Genomic DNA, 19,351 nt, shown 5'->3' with positions numbered 1-19,351 from the left:
CATACCACCCTGTCAGGATTACCCCAGCCTTGTTTTTGGATATATATCAGACTGCAAAGAATTGATGTTTGACGCTGCATCCTTATTCTATAGCTGTCTGGCGTCTGTCGCGCTGTCGTCGAGCTCGGACGACACTCATGATGAAGCAGACGATGCAGTACGAGATAGCAAAGCCAATGACACCCCCAAGACCACCAAGCATGAAGCCTGCTCCAGCATCTCGAGAAAAGCCGGCAGGAAGAGATCGACCAGCTTGAGGGGTTTCAAGGGTCCCGATAGCAGGGCTGTTCATTGTTCTTGCTGGCGATGGTTCTGGACAGGGGGGTCCAAGGATCTCTCTTATAGAAGTATTGTGCAAAATGTTTCTAGCGTATGTTCTCCTGTACTGTATCTGGTTAGGCAACTTATTCACTATGGAGGCATAGGTCTAGAGAACTCACTTCTCTCTGTTGATCGGATAGAGCTTAGCAATGTTTCTTTCTGGTCAAAATCTAGGCCAGTGTATAGTTCTAAATGTTTCGAGAGTAGTGCTTGTTTTGCTGGAAGAACAGTCGAGATTAGGAGCGTAACATGGTAAACAGAAGTGAAGGAATAGTTGCTACGGCGTTTGTATGTAACAACATTGCAGTGACAGTGGCAATCAGTTTGCATACGGCACTGAACATTCAGCTTCAAACGGAGTGAATAGAGGAACTTGAGAGGGCATAGCTAACCACCTTACTTCGTCTGTTTGTTCATATTGGAACGGAGAGTGATTCATTGGCTGATTGCGCTCGTTTGTAACGTGATGAACAATGTTAAGAACCTACAGAGTCGGCATCTCATGTCCATTAAGATAGCTTAACATCTTCTGGCTGACGAATAATATTACTTGAATTAAACTCCATGTGTAGATGAATCGTATGAGCCAGTTTAGAATAGTCGTTGCATTAGTCCCGTTAATAGGGCGGAAGCATACTTCCATGTCGACGTTGTAAATCAACGTGAACTCAGTAGAGACGATAAATTTAATTATCTATTGAGTTTGGAGAACACGGTAGAGCTATCCGTTCCGCATGTTGGCTTCAAACTTTAGCCTCACTTCCACCTTGACTTATATCCAATGGTCACCATTCATCACCTATCATGACTAGGATCTGGCCCATCCTATGATACCAGATCCCACTAGTTTCATCTTCATGTTCCCAACTTGAAGCTCGTCCTCTAAGAAGCTCGCAAGAAAGCCCCGTTGGCTCAGTGGTAAAGCGTATCACTAGTAATGATAAGATCACTGGTTCGATTCCAGTACGGGGCATGTGAACTTGTTATTTTGACATTTTTGCAGAATCCTCAAACAGACTGTGTTATTTATTACGCTGTAAAGTAAGTTGGTGAGCATTGGTGTTGAGACTGATGAGGTGGTTTCTATTTTGTTGCTTTGATATTCACCTTTGCAGAATGCACTTTGGTAAGCGTCTGATGGCGGAAAGAAGCACAGTAGAGTAAGAAACAGTTCTCTCCAGTGAACGCAAAGTTACTTGCTGAAACAACATATGAACATGGATCAAGTCTTTTGATGCATCACATCGGGATGACCGAGTCTCGGTTCGAGCCGTGTATGGATAGATAGTGGGGGATGAGATGAGAGAGCATCATGAATGCCTGGTCATTATACAGCATGGTCATCACATCTACCCTAAACCAAACACTCACTCACTCAGTCTTGTGCAAAGTTCATGTCCTGACGACATGAAACAGAAGACCATGGCCATCACGTACATATCTACAAGTCACGGGAGATCTTTACTCTTTCTTAGACAGTACAAATGTCGGGTGCAAGTACCCCATGACATGTCTCAGTTCATCACCCTAGTCCAAGTCATAGCCGTGATGACTTCACGAGAATCACTTCATCCCAGCCAAAAAGCGGAGAGTCTTGGTCAGTGCAATCATCAAGATCGGGCATGAAAGAGCAAGGAACAAAAAGAGGAAGAGGAAGTGGAACCAGCATTAAATTTCACTCGATCCTAGTCTCGTCGAGATGGCGCGTGCCTTTTTGAATTGAATCGATTAATTAATGAAATGGCGTTTTATTTATGGCAACTAATAACCAAGCACGCGACAGATGCAGATGCTCTCGTTTCAAATCACACGAGACAGTATCATCATTCAATTAAAACAATGGAACCGGGATTCAAAAGTTGAAGTAAATTAAAATTGATGTCATCCGCCCACTCGGGCGCCCCTTTTCGCTTGGGCATGTCCGTTGATACACTCAATCAGTACAGTACATGATGATAGGCGCTGCCGAGCCATGGCTGGGTAAATGAGTGGAAATTTGGCGAAATACAGACTTTGATAACGAGATCTACTACCTACAGCAAGAAATAATAGGTTCATGATTACTAGAATGTGCTATGATGAGAGTTGCCTGTATCTCAAAATAGGGGTTCTCAGTTAATTACAGGCTCAGGAGCAGTCTGCATGTAATGCATTGTCTTTCTTGTCTTCCAGTCTCAGCCTCTTATTGATGATGATAATTTGTTTGGGGGCGTGTGTGTTCCCACCAGATGCGACCTCGTCACGTCCAGGCCATCTCGGCTGTTGATTAGCCATTAAATCGATACGGAGAAGCCATACTCCGTATGTAATTATCCATTAAACAAATAGAAACCTTTCCTTTCCCTCATCTGCTCATCAAGACAAGGGGGGTCGTATCACCGCTTGCTTTGCGGGGGGCGTAAGGACTATTCAAGGTTATTTGATCAATGCACGGATATTGGCGAACGACAGAGAAGAAGCGAGGTTGTATCGCATTTATCTGACAGTTTTGATGGGATGGAAACTATCGTTCGACTTCTACGGATATCTACCAAGATATCACTGTAGTATTTGGTCAGTCAGCCATGGAGAGGAGAGTTTATGAACAATGTCTTGGACTCTTCCTCCTGACGTTTTCAACCACGTCGTCACATCTCCAGACCAAACAAATCATTGAGTCTTTCTCTGACCTAACCGCTTTCACACTGATCATCGACTCTTTGTTCTAAACCGGTATATCATCATCACCTCTTCTTTCAATCCGCATCCGTAGGTGGAAAAAAAGGTTCATTCAAAGAACCCCAACCTCATGCACACCCTATTTCAACATCACACACCCCCGGGCCCCCCCTTGAACTACCAGAAAAAGCCGCTAATTCCAGGGGACCTTTCTGCCCTAGGGACAGCTGGAGTGGATCTCCATCACACTCACAGTGAACCCCTCCCCCTAACAGATGCATACAGATGCGCTGTGCGCGTGGGCGTCGGGTCGCGTGTGGGGCAAAAGGGAGAGCCCACCTCACCCACTTCAGGAAATGGCTGTCACTAGCTTTACTTAGCTTTAGCTCTAAAGGTAGAACCCGTCCCTTGGAAACTTCCATCAATTACGGCCACTACAAGGGCCACTACAAGGGCCACTACAAGTGCCTCTTCCATGGATGTCTTTAGAGCTGAGCTCCCGTCTCAATTTCTCCCTCCATCCATCATTCTCATTCCCAACTCTTCATCTCTTTGCGCCTCTAACTGTGATACCCATTGCTACTCCATACTCCTCGACTTTTAGCTTTACTTTGCTCAGCTTCTATCATATCAACCAACCTCGTATAATCAGCAATATGACTCTCACCGATGACGAGCTCGACCGTGACTGGCAGCCCAGTGGCCGTCGCCCTCAATCGTCCGTATCCCCCTATACACTCACCTCAATTGAAGACGACTGCCATGTCGTCTACAGAACCAATGTGATCGCGAACCAAGACCTAACATGCCTCTCTCGTATAGCACCATCGCCCGCTCTTTTAGTGCAGAGTTGATGGACATCTTCCGCATCGAGAACTCGCTCACCGACCTGGATCAGCAAGTCCACGATAAGTTGGTCTACCACTTACTCACCGTTTCGCACCCGAAGCCTTGCATCTAACCGCACTTCACCTTGTTCAGGAAGCAAACAGTCGACAAGAACACAGAAGAACTCGCCTCTCTCGAAGCCCGCATCCGCGAAATGGAAGATCGCCTACGTCGCTCTGTAGGCACCACTCAGCGCTCTCCTCTTCCACAGGTCCAGACACAAAACATCAACCAGTCCCAGACTCAGCAGCAGCAGCAGCCAAGCTCCCTCGATGCTCCCACGGACGACTCTAAGGCTCGCTCTCGACCGGGAACAGCCCGCGCTTCTCAGCAAGCTCCCTCCTCGGGCAACATGCCCCCGACCCCGGGTGCCAGTGAAGGTGAATACTACGTCGTCACCCGTGATGACTTGCAAGACGGCCCGCGCTGACGAATATTTTTGACTTTTTATAAAGACGGAGACCATGAATAAAGCAATCTGACCTTTTTTTTTGCTGCTCCTTTCTCTCCATGAACCATTCAATTCTATCGAGGGCCAACACTCACTCATCACCGCCAGTCAGCCTCTTACAAGAGATGATGTCGCCCCTCTTGAGCTAGTGAGCGGTAGCGGGCGCGGAGAACCAACGGCTGAGCTGCATGCAACCCTTGGCCAGACCAGACCAGACCAGAACCAGACCGCAATTCTCACACCAACCCGACCTTTCATCTTTATGGGGAACATGTTTCAAGACTGACTCGGCGCAACCCTCGACGACTGGCCAATTCATTGTTTCGAAGAAAGCCACGAATTACAGCCGAGGCGCATTAATAACGTCAAACGCCCTCGACTATTTTTTATCATTAGCAATGCTTTCCGGTTGCTGGAGTTTTCAGGAGCCGGGCGAAAATCAACGGCGCATCCCCAGCCTGAAGTTCCCCCCTTTTTTTGTCGTTCGCTACCAAGATTCCCGGCGTTGATAGAGGCAGCATTTGCAACATCATTTTACTATTATTTTCATCCTCTCGCTTCGACTGTTGCGTCAGGCTGCTGCATATTGTTTATGGGAGGATAGCGTCCACGTCCACGTCTTGCATGGGTAGTGGATTGGATGGAACTGGACTGGACTGGACTGGACTGGACTGGGGGACTGTTTGTATGAGTTGAGATGAGATGGAATGAATAGGATGGGAACGTATTTGGATGGACTCGTATTGCATGTCAATTGATAGCAAGTGCATCAACAGTGCCTCAATCGACTTGAATTCACGCCCGAAATAATGAGTTTACATGTATCTTTTCCAGTTAAGGGACGGGTGGAAATACACGGGTAATCCTTTACCTTGTCACTTGAACAACGCCTCACTTCTGCCCTTGAGAGTTCTAATATCCCTTTGACTTTATTACACATGACTGGCTCTAGCTCTTCTCATCTCATCTTACAAAGCATCACGATAGCCGACCTGTCTCAACAGCTCCAGAATTACATACCGGCATGCTCTAAGATACCAAACGCGAAATCCATGCTACCACCGCCACTACCAATCATCAATATCATCGAGATCCTTGTTGGCAAACCCAACCTTGTTGTTCTCGAGATCAAATGCAACATACAAGGCCTTAAGCGCAATGTCGCCAATGATGGTTACACCCAAGCTCTCTGCACTCTGCAAACCGCCCCAGCAGTAGTCCGAGTCGTTGTCGGTTGTGCTGTAGCTGAGGTACGGCCCAGGAATCCTCAGAACGTGCTCGGTGCCTGGCACCTTGAACATCAAGTCTGGAAGATCGTTGGAAAACTTGCAAGGAAACGTGAAAGAGTCGCGGAGACGGGGATCAACACGCATGTCTGGAACGTCGTACCAGTACATACTGGCTAGATCCCCAGGCAAAAAGAGCAGTGTAGTTCCCGTGTCAATAGTAGCCTCAAAGGTGTGAGCCATCCAGACTTGACGAAGACCGGTCCAGGCTGTTGTGTCAAACGTGACGTCCCAATGGGGGCTATCCTCCCGTGTGGCCATCCATGAAATGTTGTCCTTGGCACGGCTCTCGTCAATGTAACCGAAATCGAAGCGACCTGTCGCATTTCGACGCATATCAACAGTAAAAACCGGATCAGCCAGTAGAGGACGAAGTTTATCAAGGAGAGACGGAGTCGGAGGATCGATATTGCTTGGAAGAGACTTGGCAAGGCCTAAGATACCTGTGAGTTCAGTTTCTCGCTCGAAGCGAGGAGCAACGATCTGAGCAGACTGGATGGCAGTATTGTTGAGTTCAAAGTCTCCCAAGCGGACGGTATCGAGGTAGACGATGCCATTAGCATGAGTTCCGTCGACTATCAAACAGGTCAGCATACCATATCCCAACGGAATGGAATGAGAGATAATTCTCACCATACTCGACTTCCCATTCGGCATCGCGAAGTCGGCGAGATGTCTTGGAAGAGTTGGGCTTGTATCGAGGAGCCCAAGGACCTTCAGGGTTGGCTCGATAGATTGTGTCAGTAGATTGCACCCACCTGAAGTGAAAGTCAGCATAAATCAGTCTCGTCTAAGGGAATACTTCTTACAAGTCTGCAGAGCCAGTGTCGAGGGCCATCTTGAGAGTCTGAGGCGGATTTCCAACTTTGACGTCGGCGATGTAGATTTCATCTGCCCCAAGGGGCTTCACATCGACACGACCATCTGCACAAGGGTTAGCATATGAATGGACGACAAAGTACTAGAGTTAATACCGTCATCAAGAAGTGAAAATGCAGACAAAGTCTCTGGGGAGACGCCCTTGCCCCATTTCTGATGAGCTGCGACCCATTCTCGAACGAAGTCGGGCTTGGAATTCGAGTTCTTGGTAGCCTCGAGAGAAAAGCCTTTGCGAGCTTTGTGCCGAGGAGTGGCAGCAGCAGAAGCAATGCTGACTACCAAGAGCACAGCAAGAAAAGCCAGGCTCCTCATGATTCAGATTGAAGGAGGCGAGTCAAAATCGGCCAAGAGGGTGAAAGATGAAGAAGGGATAGTCGAGAAGAACTAAGAGATAAACGAGAAGAGTTGTAATACACAGGAAGGTGTAACTGGGAGCGAGAGATTGACGAAGGAAACAGAGAAGGAAGGAAGGAAGGAAGGAAGAAAGGAAGGAAGGAAGGAAGGGAAAACTGGAACTTGGTAGACAGACAGTGGAGGGCCAGTGAATCATCTAAATATCACAGAGAGGGAGGTGCTACAGTTGGTTACCTCGCAGCTATCAACACTGCCGGACACTTTCTCAGCCAAGACAATCTAGCACTGCCAGCAGCAATCTTAGTACTTTAGCTCCCGTTATCCTCGCAACGTCTCATTCGAGTAGTAGAAGCCGAGACCCCTATATCACCAACCTCCATAGCTAGGTCCTCGGCCCACGCTCTGTGCCACCCAAAAACCGCTCCCTCCCCGTAGACGAGCCCATCACCTCGCGCCGACCATTACACAACCTCTTGTAATCGGGTCGTTTTTCTCGCCTACAGCTCCAGCCAGGGACAAACACGGGAACCTGCAACTGCGACGTAACAATGCATGAATATCCAATCCACGTCTCTGGTAGCAACAAACAACTACGGCACATCGGGTATTCCATGTTGAAAAATACAGACACAGGAGGACCTGTACTCGACTTGGGTCATGAGATTGGCTCACAAGACCATGAGGATGGGTAACGATACTACTAACCGACCTACCTAGGGAGTTAGACATGGACGTGGAACAGATAGAGACACCAAAAGGCACGATATAATGCTTCGTTACTCGCGGATCCGTTGGCTAATGTATCTAAGCGATACGACCCGTGGAACAGGACCGACATATCCGTATTACCCTATCGTGACTTCACTAAACATCTCACATTTTGATCCCGTTCATCATTCATTGGCGAGAAATTCACATGTCCATCTTCATGGTATTCTACTTCATATGGTAGGTATAGTTAGAGTCAGATATTCTATCGTTCGTCATCTGACCCGGTATCAATCAAGCAATCAAGATGTGTATCAACAACCAGCTTCGCCTTCTTCCTTTTCGTTATAAGAAAGCCAAGATCAAAAGTCAATACACCATCGTCTATAGTTCGTCGTGAGTCTGCTTCTTCTCTCCCTCGCTCTTCTTCTCATTCTTCGCGTTCTCCTTCTTCATATCATTGAGCAACTTCTCGAGCTGCTCCTTATCGATCTCACCGTCCTTCATGAAGTCCTCAGCGTTAAGCTGCACTGTCTCTTGTGATGCCTCTCCGCTTGTTGTCTTGCTCTTCTTGCTCTTCTTTTTGGCCTCCTTGGCAGCCTTCTTGGCTTGTCGGTTCTTCTCCTCCACCTTTCGGGCACCCTTGAGGGCGGCCTCAACGCTGGCCTTCTCAAGCTTGTCACGCTTGGTCTTGAGGTCCTTGATGAGGAGAACAGGATCAGCAGTGGCAGCAAGCTTAGACTGCTTGGCCTCGAGTGTATTCAACCAGTCCAGAGTGGCCTTGTGAAGATCAATGACTTCCTTGAGATCCTCCAAAGTGTACAGAGGAGGAATAGGTCCCTTCTCTTTGATGACTTGCTCCATCTTGCGGGCCTCCGCAACCGCGGGATCTTCGTCTTCTAGTCCGTCAAAGTCACCCGTGGCCTTCTCTTGCGCAGCCTCTGTGCTGGAAGACTCAATTGATGAAGATGCGGAGGCGGACTCAGAGGCGGACTTGTGCCAGCTCTCATGCTCGGCAATCTGCCCCTTGATCTTCTCAACAAATCCATGGGTGTTCTCCAGAGTCTGCTTTAGTGCAGTAAGGTATTCAGGTCGCTTCTCAGTCTCTTCAACTCTCTTCTGAATGGGTGTGACCAGGTCCTTGAGAACCTTGAGCTTGGACTTGAGGACATCCTTGGTCGCCTCTGCACCATCAGCATAGAGCCAGTCACTTGTCTCGCTGGCAAGTTCTGCCAACTTGGTCCTCTCCTTCTCAGTAGAAGCCGCAATAAAGGCATCCCCTTCGAGGAGATCCCTAATCTTGTAGGTGAATGCCTCGAGCTGGTTGAGAGCCTCCTCTCGCTGTAGGCGCGCCTTGTCAGAGGCAGCAAAGGCCTTGAGACGGTCCTTAGACTTGGAAATCTCGGCTGGTGTAAGGGCAGGAACACCGCGGTTCTCAATGGTGATCTCAACAGGAATACCGACAATCTCTCGCTTCTTGGCCTCAGGCTTGACCTCCTCAGTGCTTCCAGAAGCGGCAGAGTCGGCTGATGAAGCGGTAGCAGATTCAGGAGAGGCAGTGGAAGAAGAAGACTTGTCATCCTTCATCTCTTCCTCAGAGCCTTCACCCTCCTTGAGAGGCTTCTGATCCTTCTTGCCAAAGCCAAATAAGTTCTTGACGCCATCTACGAGGCCTTCCTTAACCTCAGCCTCGCACTCAACAGCAGCCTTGGCAACCTCAACCTCACCGTTCTCACCGCTAAGCTTGACACCGAGCTTGAAGCGGATCTCAGACTCAACGCAAGAGGGGTACTTCTGCTTGATGGCAGCGATAGTGGCAGTCAAGTTCTTGGTAGTCAGAGTCTTAACATCCTTCTCCTCAGAGCCAATTTTCTGGTAGAAAGTAGCAGTGAAGTCCTTCTCGTTGGTGAATGTAAGCTCCTTAGGGGCAGCGCCTTGAGGGGAGACGGCAGACCAGAGTCGCTGGTGCTGAGTCTTTCCCTCCTTGGTCTCCCACTTCACACCAGCGGGGTAGAAGCCACCCTCAGCAATTCGGATCTCCTTGACACGGAAGCTGGGGCTGAGCTCAGCAGCGCGGAAGCCAGCACCGAAAACGGCGGCCTCATCAGAGTTGACGTTGGATCGAATCTTGCCAGGAGAGCCAGAGACCTTCTCAAGGACCTTTTGGACGAAAGGAGTGCGAGAAGTACCACCGTGGAGGATGATAGAGTCGATGTCAATGATGTCGAGGTTAGCGGCCTTCAGGGCATCGTTGATGACAACAGTGATTCTCTCAGCATGCTCAGCAGCCATCTCCTCGAACTGGGTACGGGTAATCTTGTATCGGAAGTCGATGTCCTCGTACAAGCCCTCGAAGCTAGCCCCCGTGTTCTGGTTGGCACTCAAGACATGGCGAACCTTTTCGACTTGGTTGGTAAGCTTCGCAATGGCGCGGCCGTGGGACTTGACGCTCTCAGCGGCGACAGAGGCCCTCTGGGCGGCCTTGGACTCGACAAATTGCTTGACCATATCATCTAGAATGAGGTAGTTGAGGGAGTCACCGCCAAGAGTGCGGTCCCAACCAGCGCCGAGGACGTGAACCTCCTGAACCGTCTTGTTGAACTTACCGATATCCTTGATAGATCGGCCTTGGAACTTCAAGACGGTAGCCTTGGTGGAGCCAGCGCCCATGTCGAAAACGATGTTGTACTCGGGCTTAGATCCATTGCTGACGTTGGGGAACTCCCGGGTAGTAGCGTAGTTCAGACCAACGGCCAGGCCATCGCTGAGAAGTCCCAGGACCTTAAGACCAGCAAGCTCAGCAGCAGTCTGAAGAGCCCGCTTCTCATCGGCGGTGTAGAAAGGAGGAACAGTCAGGAAAATGGAGCGGACGATGCTTCCATCACCAGCGGCCACCTCAGCGTTCTTCTGGATGCTCTGCAGCTCCATAGCGAGCAGCTCCTCAACCATCCAGGCCTCCACATCGTCAGTGAAAGACTTGCTCTTGAATGCGGCGGTGCCTCGTGTAGGGTGGGACTGCAATTGCAGCGCAGGATGACGGGCAGCGTACTCCTGAACCACTGAATCTTGAGTGGTCAGGCCGAGGATGGTCTTGAGGTTCGGGTAGACGTCGCTAGGGAATCGAGAGGCGAGAGCCATGGCGTCGGCACCATAGGCCCTCTCGGGGTATTCGCCCTTCTGGGGTCCATTTCTGGAGGGCTTGAAGACGACGGCTGAGGTTTCTTTTCGTCGGGAGTCCTTTGTTAGGACGATTTCTAAAGGAATTCCAGGCTTGACAAGAGTGGCCTTGATGTACTCGGTACCAAGGTCGACACCCAAGACAGCTGAGATTGCGAAAACATTTGTGGCGAAGAGGAAGATTGTCGCCAAAAGCGTCATGAGCGGCGAGACTCGAGATGCCATGATGGTGGTTTTGGTGGGGTGCGCTCAGTTGCGCACACCAATTCGTAGAGAGTATGTCCTTTTTTTTTCTAACAACGAGGAGCGTTGCCTCTTGAGAAAAGAGAGCAAAAAGACGATGTCGTCTATGGGCAGGAAAATAAAAAGCCCGGAGAAACTCTTGTATTTGTATATATAAGTTGAGGAAGAGAGAGCGGACTGGACGATGTGGCCAGAATGGAGACCTCTTCCAATGGGGGGGAGCAAGAAGCCACGATGGCTGTTAGAAGCTAATAAGGTAGGTGAGTTAGTGGAAGCGTCCAGCCACTCATGGAAAGAGGACAGCTAACAATAGGTATTATAGCGGCGGTGACGTTAGTTCCTCTGCAAGGCTGAGAGACAGATAAGGCACAAAACTCGAAATTATTGGAGCGATAAGAATTTACGGTGGAACATCCGAGTCAAGGGCCTCGCTCTACAAGTAGCATCGAGTTCGCTTGACACATCAGCCCCAACTATCGACCGAATAGTGACAAGTGGCCTATTTGGTTTCAGAAGTTCATGATGTTTGGTAATTAGGCTATAACTTATGATGGCGTGGAGGTAATCTTGGGTAATTTCATGATCATACTGAGTCGACTTAATTGTACAGTATGATTTGGGGATAAAAGTTGAACTATGATATAGACATCATAGTTGTCTAGATGCATGGACGTTTCTTTGACTGCTGTGCGAACAAGACTTGTTCCTTGGTGTTTGATATATCATCTCATAGAGTATCAGGTCTACTCCGTACCTGAACGCAATGTTCAGTCGAGTCTCCTTATGGCCTTATCATGAGATTGAACGCACGTGGCCTTTGCTCTTCTGTTCCTCAGTGAACAAAATGTGGTTGGTTTATCTACCAATAACATGGCATTCTGAGCTCCCCACATTCTCCAAGACCCCTGTCAACCCTATGACGGCACACTTTCGAGCTCTAGCTTCAACCCTCAGCCTTGTCATGAGGCAACATAACATGCATAACACCATATAATGAGACAATGCTCTTGACGTAGTATGTAGCTCCGATCTTCATGATACTACTCGAACCATGTTATAGCCCAATGGCTCAGTTTGCAATATTCACATGACTTTTAATCATGTCACACATCAAACACATCTGGCGGGTATCCATTCACATTATTTACCTACTGCCCAATCCCCGGAAGGCCTATTTTGTTACAAAGGTATAGAGAACTCCAACCGACACCGTGGCCAGATGTATATCCGAGTCCCAAAATCATCAAAACCCCAAAATGCAAAGTCCTCAAGTCCACCGTCCCTCCCCTGGCTATTCGCCCTAGATAGAAATCTTGACTTGTAAACGCCGTCATCTCATGGTGTACATTTGCCCCCGGGAAAAAGAAGGAGATTCGTAAGTCTGTGTGTTTACCGATGCCATATTTCGAGGTGTTTAAGCCTCATCGCCACGTCGTCCGCCTCGACCAGCACCACCACGACCGCGGCCGCGGCCACGACCATCACCGCGGAATCCACCTCGGCCACGGTGCTCGCCTCGTCCGCGACCTCGGTGGTTGCCACCTTCGTTACGGGGGCCCTTTCGCTGCACCTGGTGGAATCCATCGTTGGGATCAGCAGGGGCAGTGGTCTGATTTGTTAGCATCTGATTGAATATTATTGAATGAATAATCAACTTACCTCCGGGTGGTCATCAGCCCAGGAGTGGGTGTTGGCGACGCGAGTAGGAGCAGCAGCATCGGCCTCAACAGCCTCAGCAGGCTTCACATCAACCCATTCCTGTGAAGTGGACATATTGTTACTCGTGTCCCAATGGCTTTCGGCGACGGCATTAGCAGCGTCATCAGCAACACTGGCGTTGGCCAGGCCGTTGGAGGTGGAAGAGGGCTCAGTGACAACAGGAGCGGCGGTGTCGCCAGCCTCAATCTCAGTAGCGGCAGCGTGCGCAATAGTAGGATCGGTAGCAACATCCTTAACATGCTCGACCTCACCCTCGGCAGGCTGGGGCTCGTCAAATTGAGTCGTATACTCTTGAGCGAGGGCCTTGACCTTGGAGACTAAGTATTGTTAGGAGAGCCAAGTCTGGAGTTAAGCTGCTTTGGGAGACTCACAAGAGGTCTGTAGCTGTTCGCCAGGCACGCTGAAAATCTGATCCTCGGAGCCGTTGACAAGCTTGAGCATGGACTGCACAGCATTCTCGTCACCAGAGTAGATAGCAAGAAGCACACCCTCGATAGCTTGACTCTCATCGGACTCGGGGTCTTGAGCTTCCTCGCGGCGGTAGGCAGCAAGTCGCAAGAATTGTGAGAGGACGAGGAGGTTATCGTGGAGAGACTTGGTAGACTCAGCCTTGGCCTCTGCAACAGCATCGGCCTTGGCCTTCTCCAAGTTCTTCTCCCATTCTGCCTTGTCACTGGCGGCACGTGTGCGGTACTGCTCGTCAACCTTTTGGTATTGCACAAGCTGTTCCTCGTATTGCGCTAGCTGGGCCTGCAGAGCGGGCTTCTTGAGGATCTGGGCCTTCTGGTCGTTGTTGATGATTCGAGACTCGACCAATTCATCAAGGGATTTGCCAGGGTTCTGGGCCAAGAGGGAGTCGGTCTTGGAAGCGTTGGTCTAAAGGTAAAGTCAGTATGACGATGATTGACAGTTGGGCTGCAACAAGGTAAAAAGGCACGTACGATCTTCTTGTTGACATTTCGGATGTTCCTTCGTGGCCGTTAGCACTATACCGTCTTTGCGTATCAAACTCAAGCTCCAGAAACGTACTTTTGGATCTCCTTGATGTATGGGCTCTCGAAGCTGTCATCGCTGTTCTTATCGGCAGTGGCAGAGGCAACGCTGGGCGCAGGAGATTCGGTTCGCTCGAGGGCCTTGGCGGCCTTCTTCTTCGCGGACTTGGAAGGTTGAACAGCTTGAGCAGCCATCGCGGTAGGATGCAGAGATCGTGTGATTTGGTGGTAGAGAGTTTGCGCGCGGAGACGTTACGGCACTGTCAGCGATGTGTGTGACAGGCTTACAGAGGATATAGTTTGTGGAGTATTTAAAAAAGTGAAAATACTAAATGCTAGAGATGCGTTTAGAATGGTTTGCAGGAGAGAGAAGAGTTGAGTTTTGGGAGAAGCAGTTGGTGGAGAAGAGTAAGGCGACGGGAGGAGGTAGCTGAGCTGGAGCAGGAGCAGGAGAAGTCCGAGTTAGGTTGTGGTACAACGAAGCTTTGCCTGGGCTGCCCTGTCTGTGCCCGCCAGTGCCAGTGCCAGTACCAACTACCAACACTACTAACCTAACAGCGTGCCCAGGCAACCCCCCCTGCATTGACACTGTCATTGTTTCTGGCCGAGAATACGGGGCTGAATTGCTTTATACAGTTGCGGTCTAAAATGGTTTCACATCATGATGGATTTTAGGCTGGCTACAGTATTTTCTTTATCAAGACTCATCCATTGTTTGCCCTAATCTATGTTGTTTGTACGGATAGAGACGGAGTCTTCTCTCGTTGGTCTGCATCATCGTCATGACAAGAAAAAGCCCCACCCAATCGTCGCATTCAGCTGAGATGAGGTTAGGTGGGTGGTCTCGTGCGCAAGCGCCATGTTCTTTCAACCTCGCGATGCCCTCTGCCTGGTCGCGAAATCCGTCAGGGGTAATCATACAGCGCCTCAACTCCCAACCCTGTAATAGCTGCCGTGTATGTGATACTGTTGTATCATGTCGAATGTCGCGTCTATGCCTGCCTGTATGGCTCTCAGAGGCGGCGCGGCTTTTGAGGATCGTAGCACTGTTGTAAGTTCGGTGGGTTTTGTTGTTTGTCGCAGTTCTTCGTTTGTTCAACCCTTGAATTTGGTCAAGGTATCCTAGACAGCATGGATCAGCAGATGCAGAGAGAAGATGCTTCACAAGACATACTCTCGTCACCTTCTTGACGCTCCTCGCAGAGAGACCTCGTTCGCCCGACTGTTTCGAGTGGATCGCCGCCTCTTTGATAAGACTTTTGATTTAGTTAGCTTAGGCCGTCGTGTTATAGATGGATTGGTCGGATTCGTACGTTTCCATGAATAAGACGTAGTCGAGGAAGATCTAAGACAAGTAAACATTAGCATCAATTGCGACCATGAGAAGGTCTAAACGCACAGTAACATCGGCATTTTTCTTTAGATTGTGGTTTGAATGAGCCTTGATGATCTTCTTGACCGTGGCTTTGGGGTATGGTTTCTTTCCGAGCGCCATGGTTGATGAGGAATGGTTGTTGTTTTGTTTTGTTAGGTAGTTTGCAGTGTTGACAATGCGCGTTCTACCGTTGCTACTCTGACCTCACTGATCTGAACTTCGGGAATAAGCCAATCGGTAGCGCCCGAGAAGTCTACGGTACGTACCTTGCCTTGAGCTTCACACCCTCAAATCGAAGAAGCCCCTGGCTCCGGGCAGTGAGGGGTGTACAGTGCCAGGTCAACGGCCCAGAGCACGCACTGTAACCCACCTTGAGATTTGGGTTGATTGTGCGCAAGGCTCACAAGCTTGAGATCTGTACAATAGCGATAGCATCTTCAGTCTCCCACTATGGCTTCATTAGTACAACGTCGAATGGTAAGTTGCCCTTTATCACAGGCATGATCCCAGTATACCTGACAGCTCTCTAGCTTTCAAAGGCGGACGAGGAGGCAGCCGACGAAGTTGAGGTTCGACGTGAGGACCAGGACAAGATCAACAGATTCAGTCGCCTGCACCAGCGAGAAATCCTGTTGGAGGAGGAACTGAGCACAAAAACCGTACGTCTACGAAATACAAGCATCGGATTGCCCCTTCAGGCTTCGCTGAACACCGACTGATTCAATATTGCTGTATAGAAGGAAAAGGAAGAGCTCGATGATTTGTCCACCGAACTTGAACTCGCCGATGAGGACGAAAAGATCCAGTACGAAAGCGAAATACTCCTCGAAGCGAAAACACAACAGACTAACTTTGACACAGGTACAAGATTGGCGATGCCTTTTTCCATGTCTCAGTAGAGCAGGCCCAGGAGATGCTGGAGCAGGCAACAGAGAAGCTCGAGGAAGAGTCAACATCTTTGGAGGAGAAGCTATCGTCTATCCGCGAGGAGATGACCCAGCTCAAGGTCGAGCTATATGCCAGATTCGGAAAGCAGATCAACCTAGAGACTTGAACAAAGAAAATCGAAGCCTGATACCCCCTCAAAAGAAGCCAGAAAAAAGCCACACCGATTTCAGCCGGAAGAATTCTTATCCAGTCGTCTCGTGAATGCAGCAATTCTTCTGCACATCACAACGTTTGTGGGCAACCTTATTTGTAATCCCATTGGGGGGTCGCCGGTCACGCACTCCGGTATCGAGAGCCGGGTCAGCAACTCGCATGTCTAATAAAGAGAGCTCAGCTCTTCGGTCTTGTGTCCGGTTGCTATTCCCGGGTTATCGGTCACCAAGAACCACTTCGAGCAACCCCAACTTTGATGACCAAACAACACCGATTCGCTCGCTCGATGAGTTGATTGAAGCTAATGCGGGACCAACTGTTCAGACTATCGAGAATTGAGCTGTAGTACCCTGGGGATTGGTCTGGGGAATGATAACAAAGGTTCTCATGACGCCCCTCACCTGCGGAAGAGGCTCCCACAGGTACTGGTAGGTAGGTGTAGCTCCTCGCTCCTCAAGCTGCCACACACCCGCCGCCTCCATCATCGGCGCCGCGAATCCCACCTTTTACCCACGAGTGCCCCATATTTGAGGCCCGGCTCCGGATCTCTTGTTGTGGTGGTTATGGGGAATTGCCACACAGATGTCTCCCTCCATGCATTGAATTACGCCTTACAGTAGCCCGAGTAACACCGCAAATACGATCAGGAAGAGGGAGGGCGTATGTAGCCACTTAGCCCATGGATATGCAACACCCGGATCGGCCATTTTTTGGAAGTCATGGGGGTGAAGAGCGCATGCAGAACTTATCCACTTCGTGTGCTTGTCTGTATTGTTCATTCTTTTTCTTTTCAACATCACATAAAGATAGCTGCTATTACTGTTTCAACCTCTTCTAATTGATTGTTTTCTCATGTGAATAGCTTCAGTGTTTCAGGACGCCTAGAAACCATGGCTGCAAGTGAATCCAGTGAGACAACACGGGAACCGTCACCATACCGTAAGTCCTTACTAATATCTTCTTCATCATCATCATCATCTTCTTCTTCTTCTTCCCAAGACTTATCATTGTCCTCTGGAGTGAACTGGAGCTCATAATCTGTTAGGTGGACGGAGAAGAAGTAGTTCATTCTCAGATCATATACATCATCTCGACGAAATCGAGGCTCAATCTCGGTATGAAGAAGAGACAGCGGACCGAGGTCTTGGCGCCCTTCACAACATCCGTTCGCGGACCCGGAGCCGCACAAACGAAGTCCTCGTCACTTGGGATGTTGACGACCCTGAGAACCCTGTAAATTGGTCAGATGTATGTCCTTCTTTTTCTCACAAAACAACGAATGTCTTTATTAATTATAGACGCCTATAACAGACAAAAAAGCAAATAGTTCTACTATGTACTTCCGTTCTCGTCATCAACTCTACCATGGGCTCTGCCCTTCCAAGTATGGCCATCCCTGATATCACCAAAGACTTTGGCATCACTTCTGAAGAACAGAGTGTCTTGCCTATCTCCGTTTACCTCATTGGATATGTCTTGGGCCCAGTTGTTTGGGGTCCTCTCAGCGAACATTATGGACGGAGAGATCTAAGTCTGGTTACCTTTTGTCTCTTCACCATCTTCACTATGGCTTGTGCTCTGGCTCCGACTTGGCCTGCTTTGTTGATCTTCCGCTTCTTCTGTGGAGCGTTTGCTAGTTCGCCCATTGCTATCGTGGCTGGTATCCTGGCAGATGTGTATAATGACCCGCAGACCAGAGGCAGAGCCTTTGCCATTTTCATGGTGGTGAGTATATACTGCCTGATAATCTTCAAAACTTCCTGCATGCATGGTATATGCTGACCCGGCCATAGTGTACTACTGGCGGTCCCATCCTCTCTCCTATCCTATCTGGCTTCGCTGGCCCTAATATTGGTTGGCGCTGGGTCTTCTGGATTGCTCTCATCATCGCAGGCTCTACACTCGTCCTCATTATCTTTCTCCCCGAGACATACGGCCCGATTCTCCTCTCACGCCGCGCTCGAAAACTTCGCAAGCAAGATCCTTCGTCTCGTGCCATTGCCCCTCGAGACCTCGAGACAACAGATCTGAGACAGCTTCTCACTGTGGTCTTGACTCGCCCTCTTCGCATGATCATATCTGAGCCCATTGTGACAACCTCTTGCGCCTATCTCTCCCTTGTCTACTCCATATTCTACATGTCTTTCCAGGCGTTCCCAATCATCTTCCAAGACGTCTATGGCCTTTCACCAGGTGTTACTGGCCTCGCGTATCTTCCAATATTTGGTGGTGCAGCTCTGACCCTTCCCATCTTCTGGGCATGGGATAACACACTTGCTCGTGCTACAGAGCGTAATGCCCCGTGGGTCCAACGCGAAGAGTATCGTCGACTACCTCTAGCCTGTCTCGGTGGCCCCCTCTTCGTCGTCTCTCTCTTTTGGCTTGGCTGGTCCGCCCGCCCAGAGATTTCCTTCGCCGCCCCTATGCTTGCTGGTGTCTTGTTTGGGATGGGTTTCATGCTAATCTTCATGGCTATACTCAACTACATCACAGATGCATATGAGATCTTTGCTGCCTCTGCGAATGCTGCGGCCTCCACGACACGTTCTCTCTTTGCTGTTGTGCTACCACTTGCCACAAAGCCCATGTTCCGTCAACTCCACATCAATGGTGCATGCTCTCTTCTCGGTGGTCTTAGTGCCCTCATGTGTTTCATTCCGTTTGTTTTCATCTGGAAGGGTCCCAGTATCCGATCTCGCTCAAAGTTCTGCATCGCGCTACGCGAGCGAAAGGAGGAAATGCAGCGGAAAGAGGATGAGGCGAGAGCTAGAAAGGAGCGTTATGAGCTCAGAAGTGAAGAAAAGGAGAAGGAGAAGGAAGCTGTTTAATTACACCACGGTCTCCTTCTTGCTGGTGCTACCTCTGATCATCATTCTACCCGCGTTTGGTCGGATTGCTGCATAAGAGGGTACATGGGAAGGCTTGTGAAGTCGCACAAAGGCCTGGCAATGGTTCAAGACGCCTGATCTATTGACAGGGGAGCAAAATAACAGCACTCGTATTAGAGATAGCATACGTAAGGCTTGTTACTTACAGCAGGCTAAAGAGACAGAATGAATAAAATCCCATAGTTCGACCTTCGTTCACAAGTACATGGTGCTTGTCATGTCTCCCCCTTAATAGGATACCTAGCATTTTCGCAAGTGTGCTTGCAGGCCAATATAGCCGTGGTAATAAATTGAGGTTCTTCTAAACAGAC

General features: G+C 49.4%; 7 protein-coding genes across 7 annotated transcripts; 3 read left to right on the top strand and 4 right to left on the bottom strand.

Moving 5' to 3' along the window:
- Positions 1-3,635: 3,635 nt before the first annotated feature.
- On the top strand, positions 3,636-4,297 carry FTJAE_7792 (CENP-Q a CENPA-CAD centromere complex subunit domain protein; the record flags this gene model as incomplete). Its single annotated transcript, XM_037354543.1, has 3 exons — positions 3,636-3,697; positions 3,802-3,891; positions 3,961-4,297. 3 exons carry the CDS (start codon positions 3,636-3,638, stop codon positions 4,295-4,297), a joined length of 489 nt encoding a protein of 162 aa, XP_037205173.1.
- Positions 4,298-5,385: 1,088 nt separating this feature from the next.
- FTJAE_7791 (uncharacterized protein) lies at positions 5,386-6,795 on the bottom strand (the record flags this gene model as incomplete). The annotated part of the gene is made up of 4 exons (XM_037354542.1): positions 5,386-6,179; positions 6,238-6,362; positions 6,414-6,528; positions 6,579-6,795. The coding sequence occupies 4 exons, from the start codon at positions 6,793-6,795 to the stop codon at positions 5,386-5,388; spliced, it is 1,251 nt and encodes a 416-aa protein (XP_037205172.1).
- A 1,134-nt stretch (positions 6,796-7,929) lies between these two features.
- Positions 7,930-10,947, bottom strand: FTJAE_7790 (hypoxia up-regulated 1; the record flags this gene model as incomplete). The annotated part of the gene is made up of 1 exon (XM_037354541.1): positions 7,930-10,947. The coding sequence occupies one exon, from the start codon at positions 10,945-10,947 to the stop codon at positions 7,930-7,932; it is 3,018 nt and encodes a 1,005-aa protein (XP_037205171.1).
- Positions 10,948-12,379: 1,432 nt separating this feature from the next.
- Positions 12,380-13,871, bottom strand: FTJAE_7789 (uncharacterized protein; the record flags this gene model as incomplete). The annotated part of the gene is made up of 5 exons (XM_037354540.1): positions 12,380-12,574; positions 12,625-13,001; positions 13,056-13,560; positions 13,626-13,653; positions 13,714-13,871. The coding sequence occupies 5 exons, from the start codon at positions 13,869-13,871 to the stop codon at positions 12,380-12,382; spliced, it is 1,263 nt and encodes a 420-aa protein (XP_037205170.1).
- Positions 13,872-14,771: 900 nt separating this feature from the next.
- Positions 14,772-15,171, bottom strand: FTJAE_7788 (histone-like transcription factor (CBF NF-Y) and archaeal histone domain protein; the record flags this gene model as incomplete). The annotated part of the gene is made up of 4 exons (XM_037354539.1): positions 14,772-14,798; positions 14,851-14,932; positions 14,990-15,021; positions 15,076-15,171. 4 exons carry the CDS (start codon positions 15,169-15,171, stop codon positions 14,772-14,774), a joined length of 237 nt encoding a protein of 78 aa, XP_037205169.1.
- A 330-nt stretch (positions 15,172-15,501) lies between these two features.
- Positions 15,502-16,105, top strand: FTJAE_7787 (prefoldin subunit 4; the record flags this gene model as incomplete). The annotated part of the gene is made up of 4 exons (XM_037354538.1): positions 15,502-15,528; positions 15,582-15,710; positions 15,789-15,856; positions 15,913-16,105. 4 exons carry the CDS (start codon positions 15,502-15,504, stop codon positions 16,103-16,105), a joined length of 417 nt encoding a protein of 138 aa, XP_037205168.1.
- A 937-nt stretch (positions 16,106-17,042) lies between these two features.
- On the top strand, positions 17,043-18,980 carry FTJAE_7786 (polyamine transporter 3; the record flags this gene model as incomplete). Its single annotated transcript, XM_037354537.1, has 4 exons — positions 17,043-17,091; positions 17,198-17,400; positions 17,464-17,877; positions 17,946-18,980. 4 exons carry the CDS (start codon positions 17,043-17,045, stop codon positions 18,978-18,980), a joined length of 1,701 nt encoding a protein of 566 aa, XP_037205167.1.
- Positions 18,981-19,351: the final 371 nt, after the last annotated feature.

Source organism: Fusarium tjaetaba (genome assembly GCF_013396195.1).
Source record: "Fusarium tjaetaba strain NRRL 66243 chromosome Unknown NRRL66243_c0000157, whole genome shotgun sequence".
Classification (NCBI taxonomy): Eukaryota; Fungi; Ascomycota; class Sordariomycetes; order Hypocreales; family Nectriaceae; genus Fusarium; species Fusarium tjaetaba.
This window is presented reverse-complemented; position numbering and strand designations above follow the sequence as displayed.